At 36.6% G+C, this 21338-nt stretch overlaps 1 protein-coding gene across 1 annotated transcript; it reads left to right on the plus strand.

The window, feature by feature from the left end:
• Positions 1 to 19691: 19691 nt before the first annotated feature.
• Positions 19692 to 20086, plus strand: LOC127222107 (60S ribosomal protein L36a-like). The gene has a single exon (XM_051183995.1). It carries the CDS (start codon positions 19713 to 19715, stop codon positions 20031 to 20033), a length of 321 nt encoding a protein of 106 aa, XP_051039952.1. The 5' UTR covers positions 19692 to 19712; the 3' UTR covers positions 20034 to 20086.
• The last annotated feature ends 1252 nt before the right edge of the window (positions 20087 to 21338 follow it).

Genomic DNA, 21338 nt, shown 5'->3' on the forward strand with positions numbered 1-21338 from the left:
GGGGAAGTGGTCGGGGCAGGAGGATTTCAAGGATTTACTGGTCAGCCAGTCTAGATATAAATAGCAAGGTATAGTGAGAGGCTCAATAAATAAATAAATGGAGAATATTAGAGAAAGGTAGGCACTCTACATCAGTCTCTGGCCTCCATAGGAGCAGATGCAGGTGAGAGCACCAGCACACACACAAACACACACAAATACACAAACACACACACACAAACACACACACAAATACACAAACACACATACACAAACACACACCCCCAACAGATAAAAAATTAACAGATGGCCTGATGATGTAAGAAATGGGAACCTTTAGCCACTGTTGATGGGATTGAAAACTGCTACATCTGAAGATGGAGGTTTCTGTTCTACCTGGTCCTGCAGCAGATTCACCCCCAATAAACACACGGACAGTATATTAATTATAAAACTGTTGGCTGGTGGCTAGGGCTTCCTACTGGCTAGTTTTCTCTTAATTATCAGCCCATTTCTATTAATCTATTTCCACATGGTCTTATCTTACTGGAGAAGGATCTGGACCTGTCACTCCTTCCTCAGCTACATGGTATCTCCTTGAGGCCTCTCTCCCCAGCCTTCTCCTTATCTCCTAGCCCTGCCTTTCTTCTTACCTCTACTGGCCAATCAGTATTTTACATCAGCCAATAAGAGAAACATATATACAGAAGGACATCCCCCATCATATATTCACTATAGAAATTAGTGTGGAAATTTCTCAAAAAGGTAGAAATAGATTTATTATATAACCCAGCTATACCATGCTTTGGCATATGCCCATAGAACTCAACATCCTATTACACAGGCACTTCTTCAGTCATGTTCACTGCCCTTTTATTCACAACAACTGTGAAAACAACTGTTACTTTACTAAACCAATATGATTTCTAACTGCATTTAATATCCATACTTATATACACAAATAAATGTATTTCTTACCCCTCATCCAAAAAAAAAATCATCTTTTGCAGGAGAAATGGACAATTACAAAAAAAAAAAAAAAAACCAACTAGCCAAAAATGCAGAGAAGAGCTGACTGTGGCATGCTGAGCCCCAACTGATACAACTATAATACAACCTTAATACTTAAGGCTCACAGAAAATGATAGAAGAGTGAACAGAAATATTATAAGATCCAGGAAACTAGGACATCTGCTGGGAGAAAATGTCTTCCATATAAGACAGGAAAACTGCATCCATGAAATCTCAACAACACTTTTGCCTAAAGAATACCTGAAAAATGGCAACGCCAGCTGACATGCCAATGTGGATGGGTGAAATCTCAGAACACCCCACTTCTAGATAAATAACAACAAGCAATTAGTGGTTGCTAAGAGAGAGAAAATTGGTCTCCTACAGAGAATGAACACCCTGATAGGTTATCTGATCCCCAGTGATCAGTCCTAAACTCAATGTCACTTTACAATAAAGAGTGTAAAGAAATGTCTAAATGGAAACAAATTCAAGAAAGCAAACTGTCCCCAGAAAATATTTCCTGATAGCGGAATACTCATCCCAAAATACAAAAATCCAAACAAAGAACTGGAGCCTAATACCTCTTTTCTGAGAATTAAAATGCAGCTCACAGTTATGGTCACATGAACACAAGCAGAACACAAACACCAGACACTTGAGATTAGGGGCCAGGCTTTGGGTTGACACACAACTTCTTCCCATGTTTAAAACTCATTCCTAAACAGCTGTAATCAATTCCCGAATACATCAAAAACTCAGAACTTCTACTCACAGTCACCCACACTATTACTTGTCTTGCTCAGTAGTCTCATTTCTTTGCTCAGTTTTTCCTAGACAAAAACTCCTTCTCCATCCCAAAACATTTCCTCACATTCAACTCACAGGGAATAACACTACGAAACCATTCTGCCATCTCCTCCTTGAAACACTGCCAAAGATCTTCAGGTATATAGCAAACATGATCCAAATGCAATATAATATTCCTTTGGTCACCTCCTACCCCAAAAGTAATAAGTAGCTCATTAAAAAAAAATAACAGCCTGGTCTACAGAGCTAGTTCCAGGACAGGCTCCAAAGCAATACAGAGAAACCCTGTCACAAAACAACAACAACAACAAAAAAAAGTCTTTTTAAAAATTTTGATACAGCTCTATCCTCATAAGATATTGTGCTAGTCAAGATATGAACTGTTTCATGTGACCCCTTGTGTCAAATTTTTAGATTTGTGCATCTAACTTAGAGTATCTATAGAATCTAATAAATTAAAATGAGACCACTGCAGGAAAAAAAAAAAACATCTTAAGGGAGTAGGAATAGTAGAACATGGAGATTCTAAAAGGGAGAGAAGAGAATAATGGGGAGCAGGATGGTAAAAGAGGCAATGGGAAGTTAACTGAGATACACTTCCTACTCCAACAAGGCCACTTATTAAACCTTATTGGACCTAATAGAGTCAAGCCCTATGAAGACTAATTACATTCACACAATCACAGTTTCCCACCATAGCCTGATGGTAAAAACCCTAGTGATGTACACTTTGGTCACAGAACATAGGCAAATCAAACAGGACTGGAAAGCATCCAATCTGCTGGCTCTCATAGTACTGGAAGGTGCTAACTATGTTCCTGAGAGACAAACAAGTCAATAGTCATATTCAGCTATGAACCCTACAAGCTATAATTCAGACCAGCCTGGCAAGATGTGCCTATCAATGCAATAGTAACACAAATGAGTGCTCCGAGAGTATCTAACTACTTTCTAATTAGACTTAAAGCCCACGCCATGAAAGGAAACACAGGCCTGGAACTATAAATTTGACAAAGAACCCATGACTGAAGAGCTCATAGATGTCAGAAGTGGACCTACCATTATTTTACAAAATGTCCATAGTATCAAACTGTTTTCTGAAAACATACACCTCTACCCACAGATTAGTGCAGCTCTCAATCCTCATCACAGAAGCTTCGTTGTACAATGGTCAGTGATTAATACAGAAATACACAACTGGACAATATTCAGAGAGTAAGTGTCTATGGAGTTATTAACCATAAATGAAAAATCTATAACACACACACTCACCCTAAGCCTTGGGAAACATCAAGGAAGAGGGAGCAGAATGACTGATTTTAAGAACCAGATATTCAGGAGAACTGGAGCAAAACAATGTCTCCAAGATACAACAGAACTGATATACTCATGAACTCACAGTAGCTGTGGTTGTTTATTCAAGATGAAATCTCTCAACATTCCAGTATGGAGGGGAGAAAGATTCACAAGCCCCTACTCATAGCTGTTGAGCTATGGACAGTTAATGCATGCTAAGTGTGGGATTGTCAATTTTCCTTACGTGTGTAGTCCCTCTTTCCAGGGGATGGCCCCATACCTATGCCAATATAAGCAGCACAAATTGAACTCAATGATGTACAAATAAAGAAAACATGGGGCTGAATGGGGATGTGGTGGGTCTGGGAGGAGTTATCAGAGGTGTGGGGAGTGACTATGCTCAAGATATATTATGTACATTATTGAAACTCCCCCAAAATTAGTTAAAATATTACATTTTTAAAGATAGGAATTACATCAAATTTTCCACTTTTACAGAAAAGAACCAACAAGTCCCCAAGCCATATCTGTGAATCCATTCCTGTTGTAGCAGCATCATACAAATTGGAAAAATTGTCACCAAAACAAGCAATATACAAAATTATTTTCATAATGTTCTCCATAATACATATAGAAACTACAGAACTGAAACAAATTAAAATCTTACCATTTTCCTACACACTCGGCCTGAGTTCTAAGTAAATAAAACACTAGGAAACTGTGTTTTTGAAATATTTAAAATACCTGAACTAGAAACTTCTTTCGGAAGACAGTGTTGCTATAAAGCTTAGTAAGTTTGCATTTATTATGAAACCAAGGTAATTGGGTAAGCTTTTTGTTTTCCAAATTGACATATATGCAGGTTTATAAGAAAAAAATCTTAAAAGCAGTCTCAAATAATGTAGAAAAAACAAAACTACATTTTTCATAAACATTGTACTCCTATTTAGATAACAACTGGAATCTAATTCTGCTTCTTTCAGGCTATTACCACAAATTAATATCACACATCATTATACACTAACTTTTGTGGCACAGCCCGGTGGAACATATGTGCTGTCTGCATGGGAGGTCTAAGGGCTAAAGCTAGAGCATACAACAACAACAAAAATGTGTGAAAGTCAGTATACTCTGGAATATTTTACCAAGTATTAATATCCATTAAAATGTTCTCTGTGCTATATAACTCATAACTTTTCCATCTCTCCATCACTGCACTACCATTATTTTAAACAGCTGACATAACTAAACAGTATTCAGATTAGTCACTAAAAATAAGTCTAACAATAATAACTAATGACTTTCTACAAAATTCTAGAGTACAGAGAAACAAAACTGACCTGTGAGCATAAAACTCTAGATGTCTAATGTACCAGAGCACAACTGAAAAGTCATCTTAAAAGACAACTAAAAGCCAGGACCAAAAGAATGGCTGATGTTTAACTAATTATATTACTATGTTTTTTTAATTAAATGTGTCCATCAAAAGGAAATTGGCCAGCCAGAGGCAAGTAAAAAAAAAAAAAAAGCTCTCCAGAACACTGCACTTCAGTAGTGCTCATCTGAGACAAATGAAACCCATTGAAAAGACCATTCTTAAAAATCAGTCTAACACCCCTTGCCCTAATTTATGTTCCATAAAAATAACCAAGACTTTAATTCCCATCTAGGTATGCCTATATAAATAAATAAATAAATAAATAAGTCCGTAGATTTGAGTATCCAAGTTCTAGTGGATTTTTGTTTCTTATTATAAAACAATAATTTAACATTTAGATTAAGTTTAGTTTTCCAAGTAACCATCTACAAATGTCAAATTAATCAAGTAAGATGGACTTTTTCGACCTCTACTATAGACAAGGTCCTCTATGAAAATTAACAAATGCACTTTTATGAGCTTGCTTATTGTGAATTCACCCATAACAAATAGATTAAATTTAATTAAATAACAAAGCTGTAGAGCTGAGGGATTGATCTCAAGGTAATGAATCAATGCCAATCTGTGAAAAATTTGAGCAATAGCCTGCCATCACTCCCACGTGACAGAGATCAATTATACTATTATCCATGAAAGACTTACTCCAATATCTATAAAGCATTTCATGCTTGTTTAGAAACTTGTGTTTAAAGCATAGAAAACAGTCCTTAGAAATTAAAACAAAAACACATTAAAATATATAAAAATTACAAATAAAAATAATAAATATTTTAAATGTAAAAGCACACTTTCTAACATAAAAGCAATAAACTAATTCTCTACAGAATACATTTAGAGTTGTGAAATAAAAATGAGGTTTTTCAGATAAACACAAATATTATTACTGCTCTATCTTTATCCTTGGTAAACAGTATAACTATTTTCCCAAAGCTCAACACAGCTCAGAATCTTTCTTAACATAATCTCCTAAGCAGGTGGGTGGGCAATTGATATTGACATGAGATGAAGCCTATTTGTCATCTCCAGTTTAGACTTGCTTGGAACTGACATTTCATATTCTCTTCAAGTATCAAGTGTCATTTTGGCAAAAATTGCATGTTCTGTCAGATGCAGAGTCTAGTCTATAAGTGTGTGTGTGCCTGTGTGTAAAAGTGGGTTAAGCCTAATCCTAGAAAGGAAACCAAGAAAGAGTAAGGAAAGAGTGTGGGCAACAAGTCAAATAGGACAAGAAAACAGAAAAAAAAAAGACTATATGGAAGGTTACAAGGAGGACAATTGGGGTAACAGAAGGTGGATGGATGAGGGAGAGAGAAGACTCTACTAAAATGTTTTGTTAAAACTGGTGTAATTGCCAGGCATGATGGCATATACCTTTAATCCCAACAATCAGGAGGCAGAGGAAGGCAGATCTATGTGCGTTCAAAGCCAGCCTAGTTTACAGAGCAGGTTCCAGGACAACCAGAGCTACACAAAAATCCTGACTTTGCAAAATAAATAAATAAATAAATAAATAAATAAATAAACTATGTAAAAGTGTCTATACCTTATAGGCTAATTTTTAAAAACTACAAATTTAAAACTTGAATTTGGGGTTAAGATTACAACTCAGTGGTAGAATGTTTGTCTAACAAGCATAATATCCAGTATCCACTATTGGTGAACAAAGGTGTCATTTTGAATCCATTGGTATCATTTTTAATCCATCAGTTGTTCTTTTTGTTGTTTAGCATACAACGTAATTGGCTTCATTATGACATTTTCATACATAATCATTGTTTTTGCTCATTGTTACCCACACAACTATTCTCAGTTCTTCTCCTCCTGCTCATAAATTTGTACATAAAAAAATTTTCCAGAAAAAATTTATTAAAATAAAGATGTCATGATTTGTACATTGGGTTCAGTTTTCATTTTGAATTATTTGAATTTCCCAGTGCTGTGAACTTATCTTCTCACCCTTTGCAGCCTTTATAAGATTTGTCTGGTAGCTTTGCATCCTATCAATCCTCCACATCCTAAAGAAGTTCACACCAGTGGTGCAGCATGACCACTCTAGGCATGAAGGCACATAGCCAGCTGGCACAGAGCATAGAACAGAACAGAACAGTGATAAAAGCTTAGCCAAAAGCAACAAGAGACATCAACTCTGCTCTATTAACTATACTCTAATTGCCCATAAAAAATGCATTATTCTACTATATAGTAAAACAAAATGTTATTTTAATAGTAGTCTTAAAACATTGGAATTTTTTCTACTCTATTTCTATTTAAAAACTAACAATAGTCATTGAAGATAAACTGCTAGTGAAAGACTAACAAGGCACTTTTCCTCATTTTCAAAACTGAAAATCATAAGGAAAAATTGTCTTCCTGAATGTATCAAATGGAGGAATATTTTTTTTATTGAAGGTGGGTAAGAAAGACTTAGTAGAAACAAAGACATATCTAGGTCTAGTGAGGCATAGGAAGAAACTTGGGCAAGCAAAGGATTAAAAAGTCTAACCAAAGTCAGAAACAAATATAAATTAAATATATATAATGCATGTGTGTGTGTGTTATATTAAATTATTAAAAATTTAGTAACTCAATCAAAAACCAGAAAGGACCATGATAATAATTTTCAGAAGAGAGTATGGTTTGAATCTTAATTTTCTTCCAAAATTAATGTACTGACACCAGTAAGATGGTTCAGTGGGTAAATGTGCTTGGGCATAAGTCTAGCAACCTGAGTTTGATCCTCAAAAATGACATGAAGGTAGAAGAACAGACTCCATAAAGTTGTTTTCTCACTTTCATGTGCATGCCATGGTCAATATAAGTACACATACATACACACATACACAGAGAGAGAGAAAGAGAAAGAGAGAGGGAGAGAGAGAGACAGAGAGACAGAGAGAGATCTCCAGCGGATCTTTGCTTTCTAACTCATTGCTTTATTCCAGCCCCCAACTCCAGCAAATCCTCCCTGGGAACCCACAGACCACTCCGACCAAGGAAACAGATAGGCTTATTGCAGATCTTCACCACTCCCTCACCTTTTCCCCCTAACTCATCCTCAGTTCAGTAGAAGACCTTCTGTGATTGTCTTTCTTCATTCTCTGCCCCCATTCCTAAGGAACTAAACAGATACTGATGGAAAACCCTGCTTTCTTCCCTCTTATGGAAGCAATCAGCACCCTCCCAACCCACTCAGAAGCATGAACTTTCAATACCCAGAAACATATTGATCATACTTAGAAACCCCAGTGATCACACCTATCAGAATATCAGGGAAATTTCCTACTAGCCACCACGCTGTCTTAAAAACCAGAGAAAGCAACAGAAACCAAGGAACAAAACACTCACCCAAGACCAGATATCAGCACCAAGAATTATAATCTTCCCAATCCTAGATACCTAGATGCCAGCATAAAAACACAATCAATAACAGTCAAAACAATATGTCTTCACTAGAGCTCTACAACCCTACCACAGAAGGCCCTGAATATTCCAACATAACTGAAGCACAAGAAAGACTTTAAAATAGTCTTTATGAATATTATAGAAGTCCTTAAAGAGTAAGTGAACAAATTCCTTAAAGACATCTATGAAAACAAAAATAGTGGAAGGAAATGAATGAAACAGTTCAAGACCTGAAAATGGTAATACACAATTAAGAAAACCCAAACTGAGGGAAATCTATAAATGAAAAATTTAGAAACTCAAACAGGGGCCTCAGAGATGGAAGAGAGAATCTCAGGCATTGAAGACACAATAGAAGAAAAATGTTAACTTAATTTATTTTAAATCCTGGCACAAAAACATTAAGGAAATCTGGAAAACTATGAAAAGATGTAATCTAAGAATAATATGACTAGAAGAAGGAAAAGAAACCCAGGTCAGAGTCGCAAAAATATTTTCAACAAAACTATAGAAGAAAACTTCCTAACATAAAGAACGAAATACCTATGAAGGTACAAGAAGCATAAAGAATATCAAATAGATTGGACCAGGAAAAAAATTCCATGCTATATAATAATCACTAAATGTACAGACTATTAAAAGTGAAAGAAAGCATATTAAAAGCTACATGGGAAAAAGACAAATATCATACAAAGGCAGACCTATTAGAATTATACATGATTTCTCAACGGAGGCTCAAAAAGCCAGAAAGTCCTTGACATATGTCCTGTAAACTCTAAGAGACCACAGATGCCAGCCCAGATGACTATACCTAGCAAAACTTTCAATCACAATAGATGGAGAAAATAAGACATTACATAATAAAACCAAATTTAAGTAGTATCTATCTACAAATCCAGCACTACTGAAGGTGCCAGAAAGAAAATTCCAAACTAAAAAGATTAACTACACCCAAGGAAATGCAAACAGCTGATATGAAATAATGAAAACAGTTCAAATATGTAGAGATTCTAATGAAGTAAAATCACTAAAAACAACAGAAACTGAAATAAAACTGAAAGTGAAAAATTTAGAATGACAAACAAAAACCTCAGAGGCATGACTCACCATGAGATTAAAAGACATTCAGAGGCTCAAAACAAAATAGAGGACATTGATACTTCAATCAAAAATGTATTATATATACAAAAATTCCAGACAGAAAATATTCAGGAACTCTGGGACACCAAGAAAGGCCAAAACTTACAAATAGTAAGTACAAAAGAAGTCAGAGAAACCCAAGTCAAGGGAATGGGAAAAAAAATGTTTTTATTATTCATAGAAAAAATTCCCAAAACTAAAGAAAGTAAAGCCTAACAATGTTCTGGATGGCTAAAGAACATGAATAGAGAGGCCCAGGAAAACAAAAAGTCCACAATGAAAAATAGTAAAACTACTAAAGGTACACAAAAAAGAAAAGATAATAAAATCTGCAAGGGAAGAACTCCAAATAAGGCAGGCCTCTTAGAGTAACACCTGACTTCTCAATGGGAACCTTGAAAGTCAGAGGGTCTGCGTGTATGTTCTACAAGATCTGAGAGACCTCAGATGCCAGCCGACTATAATTCCCTATAAAACTAATCACACAGACAAGAGTGAAAAATATTTGTTTCCATGATAAAACCAAACTTAAGCAGTTTCTATCCACAAATCCAGCTCTACAAAAGGCACTAAAAGAAAAACTCCAGTCTGAAAAGGTTTATCACACCAAAGAGGACAAAAAAAATAAATAATCCCCGATAAATCAAAAGAAGGCAAAAAAAAAAAAACTCCTACACCATAATGACAATATAACAGCAATCAGTAAACACCAGTGGTCTCAATTCTCCAGTAAAAAGACACAGACTAACTGACTAGATTGGGAAACAAGATCCATCTATCTGCTACATACAATAAACACACCTTACCATCAGGGTAAAACCATGGAAAAGATATTCCAAGAAAATGGGCCTAAAAATTAAGCATGCATAGCCATTTTAATATCTGAAAAAGTAAAATTTCATACCTAAACTAATAAAAAGAGATAAATAAATAAATAAAAAGAATATACCTTCTCCTCAGCACCTCATGGAATGCTCCAAAACTGATCATAGACTAAGTCACAAAGCAAGTCTCAATAGACCCAATAAAACTGAACTAATCCCTTGCATCCTATCAGACCACCACAAATTAAAAATGGATTTCAACAACAGAAACAACAAAAAGCCTATAAAGACATGGAAAATTAACAAATCTCTACTGAATGGTTGCTGTGTCAAAACAGAAATAAAGAAATAAAAGACTTCCAAGAATTCAATGAAAATTAATGCACAATATACCCAAACATATGGGACACAATGAAAGCAGTGCTAAGTGATGCTAAGAGGAAAGTTCATAGTACTACATAAATTAGAGATACCTAATACTTAACATTTAACAGCACACCTGAAAGATCTAGAACAAAAAGAAGCAAACCTACCCAAGAAGAGTAGCAGGCAAAAATTACTCAAACAGAACTGAAATCAATAAAGTAGAATCAAAGAAAACAATACAAAGAAGGAATGAAACAAAGAGCTGGTTCTTTGAGAAAATCAACAAGATAAACAAACTCATCCAAACTAATTAAAGAACAGAGAATATCCAAATTTACAAAATCAGAAATGAGTCTTCCCCCCCCACACCATGAACTCCCTGGGTTGGCCCCTGATCCCTCTGCTCCTGTGTCCTGTCCCCATCGAGAGCACCCTTGGAACTCTGATACACTCATACCCATCCCCACCGCGACCCTGCCCCTCCTACCCTGTGCCCTACCCTGCCCAGTGTCCTGCTGCTCTGGTTGAGCACTGGGACAGAGGGTGGAGCCAACAGTCCACCCTACTTCAGAGACTTCTCTGAGCAACTCTGAACAAAGGAGACCTGCCTATCCATGCAGGACCACCCATAATTTCCACCTGCTTGGTCTCTGACCCCACCTCCAGTCCTCTGCCTGAGTCCCGGGCCCCTCCCAGAGATCGGCCTATCTCTGCGGGTCCATAAGCAAGAACTATCTCTGAGTTCCCATAAGCAAGATCCTTGACCCCAAAAGCAGGGCCTCTGCTAAAGAAAGAGGCCTCAGCTGGAGAGTGCCAGTTTCCAGTGACATCAGACTATCCTGCAGAAACTTCCCAAGTTTCAGTTCAGCTTTTGTCCTCTTCCCCCAGCCATTGGCTAGAGCCATTGGCTAGTGGCATCTTCTACTGGATCCTCAGCCCTGACACCATCGCTGGGTCCCTGTCTGCGGAGAGACTTCCTATAGAGTTTGGACCAATCAGAGCTACAGATATTGAATCTCTAGCCCACATAAGCCCACCAGGGAAGTACCATAGAGAGAGGGGGAGACCCCAACAACACCTACTGGACAAAGCTATGGGAAGAGGGAAATACAAGAAAACACCTAACAACAGAAAGACAAGCATGACACCACCAGAATCTAGGCAATCTACACCAACTAGAACAGAACACAACAACAAAGCAGAGGAAGCAGAAGGGAAAAACTTAAAAATTACCATCATAAAAATGATAGAGGACCTCAAAGAAGATGTGAGAAAATCCCTTAAAGACATGGAGAAAATAACAAACAAAAAAGTGGAAGAAATGAACAAATTCCTTAAGGAAAGTAAGAAAGTACAGAAAGCCAAGAAAAAACACTTAACCAGGTGAAGGAAATGGTTCAACACTTGAAATGAAATAGAGAAAATAAAGGCAACACAAACCGAAGAAATGCTGGAAATAGAAAAACTAGGCAAAAAATTGGGAACTACAGAGGCAAGCATAAGCAAGAATTCAAGAGATCCAAGAGAGAATATTAGGCACAGATGATAAACAAAAAGAAATAGATTCATCGACCAAAGAAAATCATAAATCCAACAAATCCTTAACACAAAACATCCAGGAAATGTGGGACACCGTGAAAAGGCCAAACCTAAGAATAATAGGCATAGAGGAAGGTGAGGAAGCCCAGCTCAAAGGTACAGAAAACATTCAACAAAATCATCGAGGAAAACTTTCCAAATCTGAAGAAGGATATGCCCATGAAAGTACAAGAAGCATACCGAACCCCAAATAAGCTGGACCAAAGGAAAAAGACCCCTCAACATATAATAATCAAAACACCTAGCACACAGAATAAAGAAAGAATATTAAGAGCAGCGAAGGAAAAAGGACAGGTAACATATAAAGGCAGACCTATCAAAATTACACCTGACTTCTCCATAGAAACCCTCAAGGCCAGAAGGTCCTGGATAGATGTTCTACAAGTATTAAGAGAACACGGATGCCAGCCTAGGCTACTATATCCAGCAAAACTCTCAATCACTATAGATGGAGAAAACAAGATATTTAATGACAAACCAGATTTTGCCAATACGTATCTACGAATCCAGCCCTACAGAAAGTATTGGAAGGAAAACTCCAACTCAAGGAAGGTAACTATGCCCACAAAAATCTAGGCAACAGATAATCCAACTATATCAGAAACCAAGGGTAAAGCAGAACTAATATATTCACAATACCACTGCCAACAACAAACCTAAGTCAAACAAGCATCAACATTCAATGGTCCTTACACACCCTCAACATTAATTGTCTTAACTCACCTATAAAAAGACACAGGCTAACACAATGGATACGAAGACAGAATCCATCCTACTGCTGCATACAAGAAACACATATAAGCTTCAAAGATAGACATTACCTCAGGGTAAAGGGTTGGGAAAAAGATTTTCCAAACAAATGGAAATAAGAAGCAAGCAGGCGTAGCTATCCTAATATCTAACAAGCTAGACTTCAAACCAAAATTAGTCAAAAGAGATGAAGACGGTCATTTCATATTCATCTCAGGAGAAATCCATCAACACAAAGTCTCAAATCTGAACATCTATGCCCCTAATACAAAGTCACCCACATTCGTAAAAGAAATGCTACTAAAACTCAAAGCTCATATAAAACCTCACACACTTACAGTGGGAGACTTCAATATACCACTCTCAACACTAGACAGGACCACAAATCAGAAACTCAACAAAGAAACAAAAGAACTAACAGAAGTTATGTCTCAACTGGGGTTAACAGACATCTATAGAACATTCCATCCAAAGACAAAAGAATATACCTTCTTCTCTGCTCCACATGGAACCTTCTCTAAAATCGACCACATACTAGGTTGCATAACAAACCTCAACAGATACAAGAGAATAGGAATAGTCCCCTGTATCTTATCGAACCACCATGCTTTAAAATTGGAATTCAACAACACAAATAGCAGAAAACCTGCAAACTCATGGAAACTGAACAATGTGCAATTGCACCACTCCTGGGTCAAAGAAGAAATAAAGAAAGAAATTAAGGACTTTCTAATATTCAATGAGAATGAGGACACAACATACCCGAACTTATGAGACACCTTGAAAGCAGTGATACGAGGGAAATTCATTGCACTAAGTGCCCATATGAAGAAAACAGAAGATAGTCACATAAGAAAATTAACAGCGCAACTGAAAGCCTTAGAACAGAGAGAAGCGAATTCACCCCACAGGAGTAGACACCAGGAAAATAATCAACTTGAGGGCTGAAATCAACAAAATAGAAACCAGGAAAACAATACAAAAAATCAATGCAACAAAGAGTTGGTTTTTTGAGAAAATCAACAACATAGACAAACCTTTATCCAAATTAACGAAAAAGCAGAGACAGAACATGCAAATTAACAAAATCAGAAACAAAATGGGGAACATAACAACAGACACAGAGGAAATCCAGACAATTTTCAGGTCATACTTTGAAAATCTGTATTCCACAAAAATTGAAAAGTCAAAGGAAATGGACAAGTTTCTGGATAACTATCACTTACCAAAACTAAATCAAGAACAGACAAACAACTTAAATAGACCTATAACCCACAATGAAATAGAAGCAGTCATCGAAAGCCTTCCAACCAAAAAAAATTCCAGGGCCAGATGGATTCAATGCAGAATTCTACCAGACATTCAAGGAAGAACTAATACCACTACTCCTCAAACTGTTCCACAAGATAGAAACAGAAGGTCATTGCCAAACTCTTTTTATGATGCCACAAGAACCTTGGTACCCAAGCCTAACAAATACACAACTAAGAAAGAAAACTACAGACCAATATCCCTGATGAACATCGATGCAAAAATACTCAATAAAATACTGGCAAACCGAATTCAAGAATACATCAGAGAAATCATCCACCATGACCAAGTAGGCTTCATATCTGGAATGCAGGGATGGTTTAACATATGAAAATCTATCAATGTGATCCACCATATAAACAAACAGAAAAAGAAAAACCATAAGATTATCTCCCTAGATGCGGAAAAAGCCTTCGACAAAATTCAACACCCTTTCATGATAAAGGTCTTGGAGAGATCAGGGATAACAGGAACATATATAAATAAAATAAGAGCAAACCAACTGCCAACATCAAACTCAATGGAGAGAAACTTAAGCCAATTCCTCTAAAATCAGGAACAAGACAAGGCTGCCCTCTCTCTCCATATCTCTTCAATATCGTACTAGAAGTTCTAGCTAATGCTATAAGACAACAAAAGGACATCAAGTGCATCCAAATTGGAAAGGAAGAAGTCAAACTGTCTCTATTTGCAGATGATATGATAGTTTATATAAGTGAACCAATAAACTCTACCAGGGAACTCCTACAGCTGATAAACACCTTCAGCAAACTAGCAGGATACAAGATATACTCAAAAAAAATCAGTAGCCCTACTTTTTTCAGACAACAAAGAGACAGAGAAAGAAATCAGAGAAACATCGCCCTTTACAATAGCCACAAGCAACATAAAGTATTGCTGTAATGCTTACCAGTCCTTTGTGCCCTCTCTCCCTTGTTCAGTTCCCTTTCTCTATTGTCTTCTATCTCCTATGTTTGTTTCTTACTCCCTGTCCTCTGTCCCTTTGCATCAAATAAATCTCCTTTGTTTCCAGAACTTTGCTTTGGGTGTACTGAGCCAATTCTTTTCCTTTCAACAATCAAGTAGGTTTAATCCTAGAGATGCAAAAATGGATCAACATTTTAAAAAAAATCAATGTAATCCACAATGTAAACAAACTGAAAGAAAAAAAACAGGTATTCATCTCATTATATGGTGAAAAAGCCTTTGACAGAATCTAACACCCCTTCATGATAAAAGTATTGGAGAGATAAGGGATATAAGGGACATACCTAAACATAATAAAGGCACTTTACTACAAACCTACAGTAAACATCAAATTAAATGGAGAGAAACTCAAAGTGATCCCACTAAATTTAGGAACAAGACAGGGTTGTCCACTTTCTCCATATCTATTCAATAGAGTACTTGCAGTTCTAGCTAGAGCAATAAGACAACTGGAGATCAAGGTGATACAAATGGGATTGGAGGAAGTCAAAGTATCACTTTTCCCAAATGATATGACAGTATACATGAGTGATACCAAGAATTGTATCAGGGAACTCCTATAGTTGATAAACAGCTGACACCATCAATAAGACAAAATGGCAGCCTACAGAATAAGTAAAGATTTTCACCAACTCCACATCCAACAGAGAGTTAATATTCAAAAGATATAAATAACTCAAGAAACTAGACATTTACAAACCATATAATTCAATTCAGGTGCAAATCTAAACAGAATTCTTGGCAAAGGAATCTCAAATGCCTGAGAAACACTTAAATGTTCAACAACCTTAACCATCAGGGAAATTAAAATCAAAATGACTTTGAAATTCCACCTTACACCTGTCATAATGACTAAGATCAAAAACACAAGTGACGTCTCATGTGGATGAGGATATAGAGACAGGGGAACATTCTTCCAGTCCTGGTGGGAGTATAAACTTGTACAGGCTATCTGGAAATCAATATGGTAGTTTCTCAGAAAACTGGGATTCTATCTTAAGACTCAGATATACCACTTTTTGTCATGTACCCAAAGGATACTCCATCCTGCCACAAGGACACATGTTCATAATAGACAGATTTATTCAAAATAACCAGAAACTAGAAATAGCCTAGATGTCCCTCAACTGAAGAATGGATAAAAAAAAATGTGGTTCATTTACTCGATGGAGTATTACTCAGCTGTTAAGAACAATGACATCATGAAATTTGAAAGCAAATGGATGGAACTAAAAAAAAATCATCCTGAGTGAGGTAACCCAGATCACAAAAGACAAACATGGTATATACTCATTTATAAGTAGACATTAATTAGCTGTTAAGTAAATGATAATTATGCTCTAATCCACAGACCCAGAGAGGCTAGGTAACAAGGAGAGCTCAAGGGGAGACACATGGATCCCCCTGGGAAGGGAAAATAGAATCAATTTTGTGGGTGGACTGGGGGCAGGTTGGGATGATAACAGGAGATACAGAGTACTGGAAGAGACAACTTGAACAGGGGGTATTGCGGACAACGTAGAAACTAATACAGTATAAACTCCCTGAAATCTACCTAAGTGACCCTAGGGAAGTCTCCTAGTAACAGGAAACAGAGCCTGAACTGGACATTTTTTATAAACAGACAAGGCTACTAGCAGGGGGACTAGAATACCAAAACAGCCACAAAACCTTAGAACCACAATCTTTCCTGCTTTCAAGATATGCTGGAGCAATGCTGGCATAGAACTTATGGCCCATGCCAAGAGAGGGACTTCATGCCTGACACTGCCTTGGTGGCCAGGAACCAGAGAAAGTACAACAGCCTAAAAAGCAAGGATAAAATCAAACACAACTGGCGAGAGAGAGAGAGAGAGAGAGAGAGAGAGAGAGAGAGAGAGAGAGAGAGAGAGTCAGTCAATGAAATGAGTCCTTGTGGTGTTCTGCTATACTCAAAGGTCAATGTCTAGCCCAATTGTCATCAGAGGGGCATCATCTAGCCCATCTAGCCCAATAGAAGAAAATGGAGATATCTACAGCCAAACACTAGGTGAAGCCACAGGGACCCCACAGAAGAAGGAGAGGAAGGATTGTAAGAGCCAGAGTGGTGGAGGGCACCATGAGAACACTGGCCACAGAATCAACTAAGCAAAACTCATAGAGGCTCACAGAGACTGAAGAAACAAATATGGACACTGTGTGGATCTGAGCTAGGTCCTCTACATATGCATTATGACTGTATAGCTTGGTGTTCTTGTAAGAATCCCAATGAGAGTGGGGCAGGGGCATGTTTCTAACTCTTTTGCCTACACTTGGAAATTTTTCCTCCTACTGAGTTGCCATATCCAGCTGTGATATGAAGGTTTGGGCTCAGTTTTGTATCTTGTTAGGCCTTATTCGGTGTATATCCCTGGGAGGTGTGTTGTCTTCCTCCTCTTCCTCCTTCTCTTCTTCCTCCTCCTCCTTCCCCTCCTCCCCCTCATCCTTTTCTTTCTTCCTCTTCCTCCTCCTCCTCTTCTTCTTAGGGAAACAGAGGAAGAGTTGATATGGGGCAAAGAACTGGGAGGTGAAGGGAGGAGAAACTGCAGTTGGAATGCAATGTATGAGAGAAGAACAAAAGTTTAAAACACACACACAACATACCCAAACCTATGGGACAGTTCTAAGATGCAAGTTCATGCCACTAAGTATACATTGAAAAAGAAACTAGATGATGTCATTAATTAAAACTTGCTAGCACACCTGGTAGACAGAAAATTAATCATTATTTAGTGAATGGTGTTAATAAAATTGACTAACCATTTCTACGAAGAAAAATATGGATGACCATATCATGTACAGAACACTTTCTTGTTTATTGGATCATGTCTAAATAAAAATAACTCAGTGATTTAAGTACAAGGAAAACTGAGTACCTTTCGTCCTATATCCTTTATACCTTTGGTAGAGGATTAATTATACAGAATATATTCAGAACTCAAAAGACAAAGACTCAAGAAAGTTTGGCATGATGGCACACACCTTTAATCCTAGTACTTGATAGGGAGAACCAAGAGGATCTCTGTGAGTTCAGGGCCAGCCTCATCTATATAATGAGTTCTAGGATAGCTAAAGCTTCACAGTAGAACGTTGTCTCAAAAAATACCAAAAAAAAAAAAAAGAAAGGTCAAGAAAAAAAATGACCCAAACAAAATTTTAAAATGAACAAAAAAACATGGGATATGGTTCTAAACAGAGTGTTCTGTAAAATAAATAAAAAGTGCTAAGAAATGTTTCCAAAAAAGTGTTCATAATCTTTAGCAATTAGTGAAATGAACAATTAAGCAACTTTGAAATTTCATCTCACCCCATAACCATAGTCAGAATGGCTATATCAACAAAATAATTGACAACAAATGTTAGTGAGAATGTGGGGGGAAAGTCTCATCCACTTTTGGTGGGAATGCAAACCATTGCAACCACTCTAGAAATCACTATAAAAAATCTTAAAAAAAAAAAAATAAAAGTAATTTTACCATATGACTCAGATATACCACTCTGTAGCACATACCCAGAGAACTCAGCACCCTAAGCCACAGTTAGTTGCTGAACAGTGTTCACTGCTGCTATATTTAGAATAGTTAGGAAATAGAAATAACCTAAAAGTCCTTCAACAGATGACTTGATAACAAAAGTACATTCAATGGACTACTATTCAACTTACATAAAAGTGAAATCATGAATCTTACAGGCATGATAAATGAAGTTAGGTATACATTTTTCCATTTATATAAAATATCTTGAACATAAAAAAGTTTCTAGGCTATGAGAACAGAGGGAAACAAGGAGTCACTGATTAATGGGTAAAGGGCTTTCTTTGAGAATGATAAAAATTCTTTTGGAATGAAAGAAGAGATTGTTGCACAATGTTGTGAATATGCAAATTTCCTAATGAATGCTTTGTTTGGTAGATTTTATATTATTCGTACTTGATCAAAATGTATGTATATATAAATGTATAAAAATATATGTATAAAATTAAATGCCCATGTTCTCTGGTAACAAATCAGTAATGCCAACTCTTTCTGACTAGTAGATTTTCAGAAAGAAGGAAATTGGAAACCCACGGACAAAGAGCTCTTAAAGTAGTAAACTTTCTATCAAAATGGCAAGGGATATGATAGCCTATACACAGTTCTTTCATGCTGTTAGGCATCTCTCCATTGCTATAAAAATATCTGAGATAATCAGCATGTAAAAAGGAAAGATTTATTTTTATCCCACAGTTTCAAGGTTTTAGTCTATGACCAACTTGATTCAGTTGCATTAAGCCTATGGTAGCAAAATATATCATGGCAAAAGAGGCCTATTCATTTCCTGACTCAGAATCAAAAGAAAAAGGAGCACTATGTCATAAAACATATACTTTTATTTAAAAAAAATCTCTTCAAATAATAAAATATCACATTTAATGCATATATATATATGTAATGAAACTTTAAAAAAAAAAAGCTAGACTTCTTTCACACACTCCTCCTTGACAGAACACCCCAAATTGACCCAAAACATCTCACTAGACCCCACCTCATAAAGGTCTCACCATCTCCCCATAGCATCAAGCTGTAGATGACACCCTTGATTCATGAAACTTTGTAGGACACTTATAAAAAGCACATGACATGGCAACAATAGTCACTGTTTTTTAAAAGAGAATCGCAGCCATGAAAGAAGGTAGACTAACAGGATTCACTACTCTCAAAGATGTAGGGACTGATTACGTAAATACTGATAGAAAAGATGACTTAAGCTTTTCTTTCTGTACAGATATCGCTCCCGCCAACATGGTGAATGTTCCTAAGACCCTCCGGACGTTCTGCAAGAAATGTGGCAAGCACCAGCCCCATAAAGTGACGCAGTACAAGAAGGGCAAGGACTCTTTGTATGCCCAGGGAAAGCGGCGTTATGACAGGAAACAGAGTGGATATGGTGGGCAGACTAAGCCCATTTTCCGAAAAAAGGCTAAAACTACAAAGAAGATTGTGCTGAGGCTTGAGTGTGTTGAGCCTAACTGCAGATGTAAGTGGATGCTGGCTATTAAGAGATGCAAGCATTTTGAACTGGGAGGTGATAAGAAGAGAAAGGGCCAAGTGATCCAGTTCTAAGCTGATCTTGTTATGAAGACAATAAAAGAAACTCACCTCATTTGATTGTGGTTGATCTTTTGGGAAGGAATAAACTGAAACTATCGAAACATCAAAAAAAAAAAAAAAAGAAAAAGAAAAGAAAGAAAGAAAAGAAAAAAGAAAAAGAAAAGATGACTTAAGGAAATTTACTATGTTTTTGTTTGCTTTACACTTAAACTTCTTGAGGTTGATAGCTCCCTCCTAGGACATACTCCTGGATCTAGTAGTAGAACATAAATATTAAAAAAAAAAACTGGCATAACAGTTTCTTAAATTCTCAAAATATACCACAACTTTAACTTAAGGATTCAGATGTACTTTATTCCAAACCTGTCTACAAAACCTTTCATTGACAGATATAGCTGATGGTAAGTTTCTATTTTTCCATTTTAACAAAAGTTAGTTCCTTATCTTAAAATTTGAGTCTTTCTGTATTTTTTTCTAATTATGTTAGTACATCCACTAAAAGTCTGCTTTCATAACAATTACTATTCACGGATGCCTATTTTTGTTTTATGTTAAAGGAAATCTACATTTCAGAACCTCAATAGCACATTTTTAAAATATTTATTTATAAATGGGCTCATTGAAAACAAATGAATTAGCTTTTAGGAAAATGTTTACATTTTTGCTTCTTTTTAAAATCACACTAAAATTATTCAAAATCATTTATTTACTGTTAAGTTCAGAAAGCATGCATCTGGTGGTGATACAGGTATTATGCCAATGGCTGTGCTCTTGGACTAGCACTGCTAATAATAATTGTTTACACAGATGTTACAAAGAATAACCTCATATTATTCTAGTGATGCTTATTTTTATGTTACCACAAATTGGGAATATTTTCAGCAAACAAATGACATCTACATTTTAAACCCAAATAAGTTTCTGGCTCAACTCATAAAAGTTGAAGTCTACCCTTTGTGGTTACACTTCCTTCTGAAATCAATGACTTCTTTACATGCAAGAAGACTGATGACAAATGTTCTACTTTGCTTTCCATTGCTATGATAAAATCCTGACCAAGACCAATTTAGGGAAGACAAGAATTTATTTCCTCATGCAAGTTACAGTTCACAGTTGAGGGAAATCAGGGCAGAAACTTAAGCCAGTAGCCTGAGGGCAAGAACTCAAGTAGAAACCACAGAGTAACTCAGCTTCAAGGCTTGCTTGGCCTGGCTTGCTTAACCAAGGATCACTTTCCCAGGGGTGGCACTTCCCACAATGGGATGGGCACTCCAGCATCTATCATTACCCAGAAAGTAAATGACAAATATACCCACC

Source organism: Phodopus roborovskii, unplaced genomic scaffold, assembly GCF_943737965.1.
Source record: "Phodopus roborovskii unplaced genomic scaffold, PHOROB, whole genome shotgun sequence".
Classification (NCBI taxonomy): domain Eukaryota; kingdom Metazoa; phylum Chordata; class Mammalia; order Rodentia; family Cricetidae; genus Phodopus; species Phodopus roborovskii.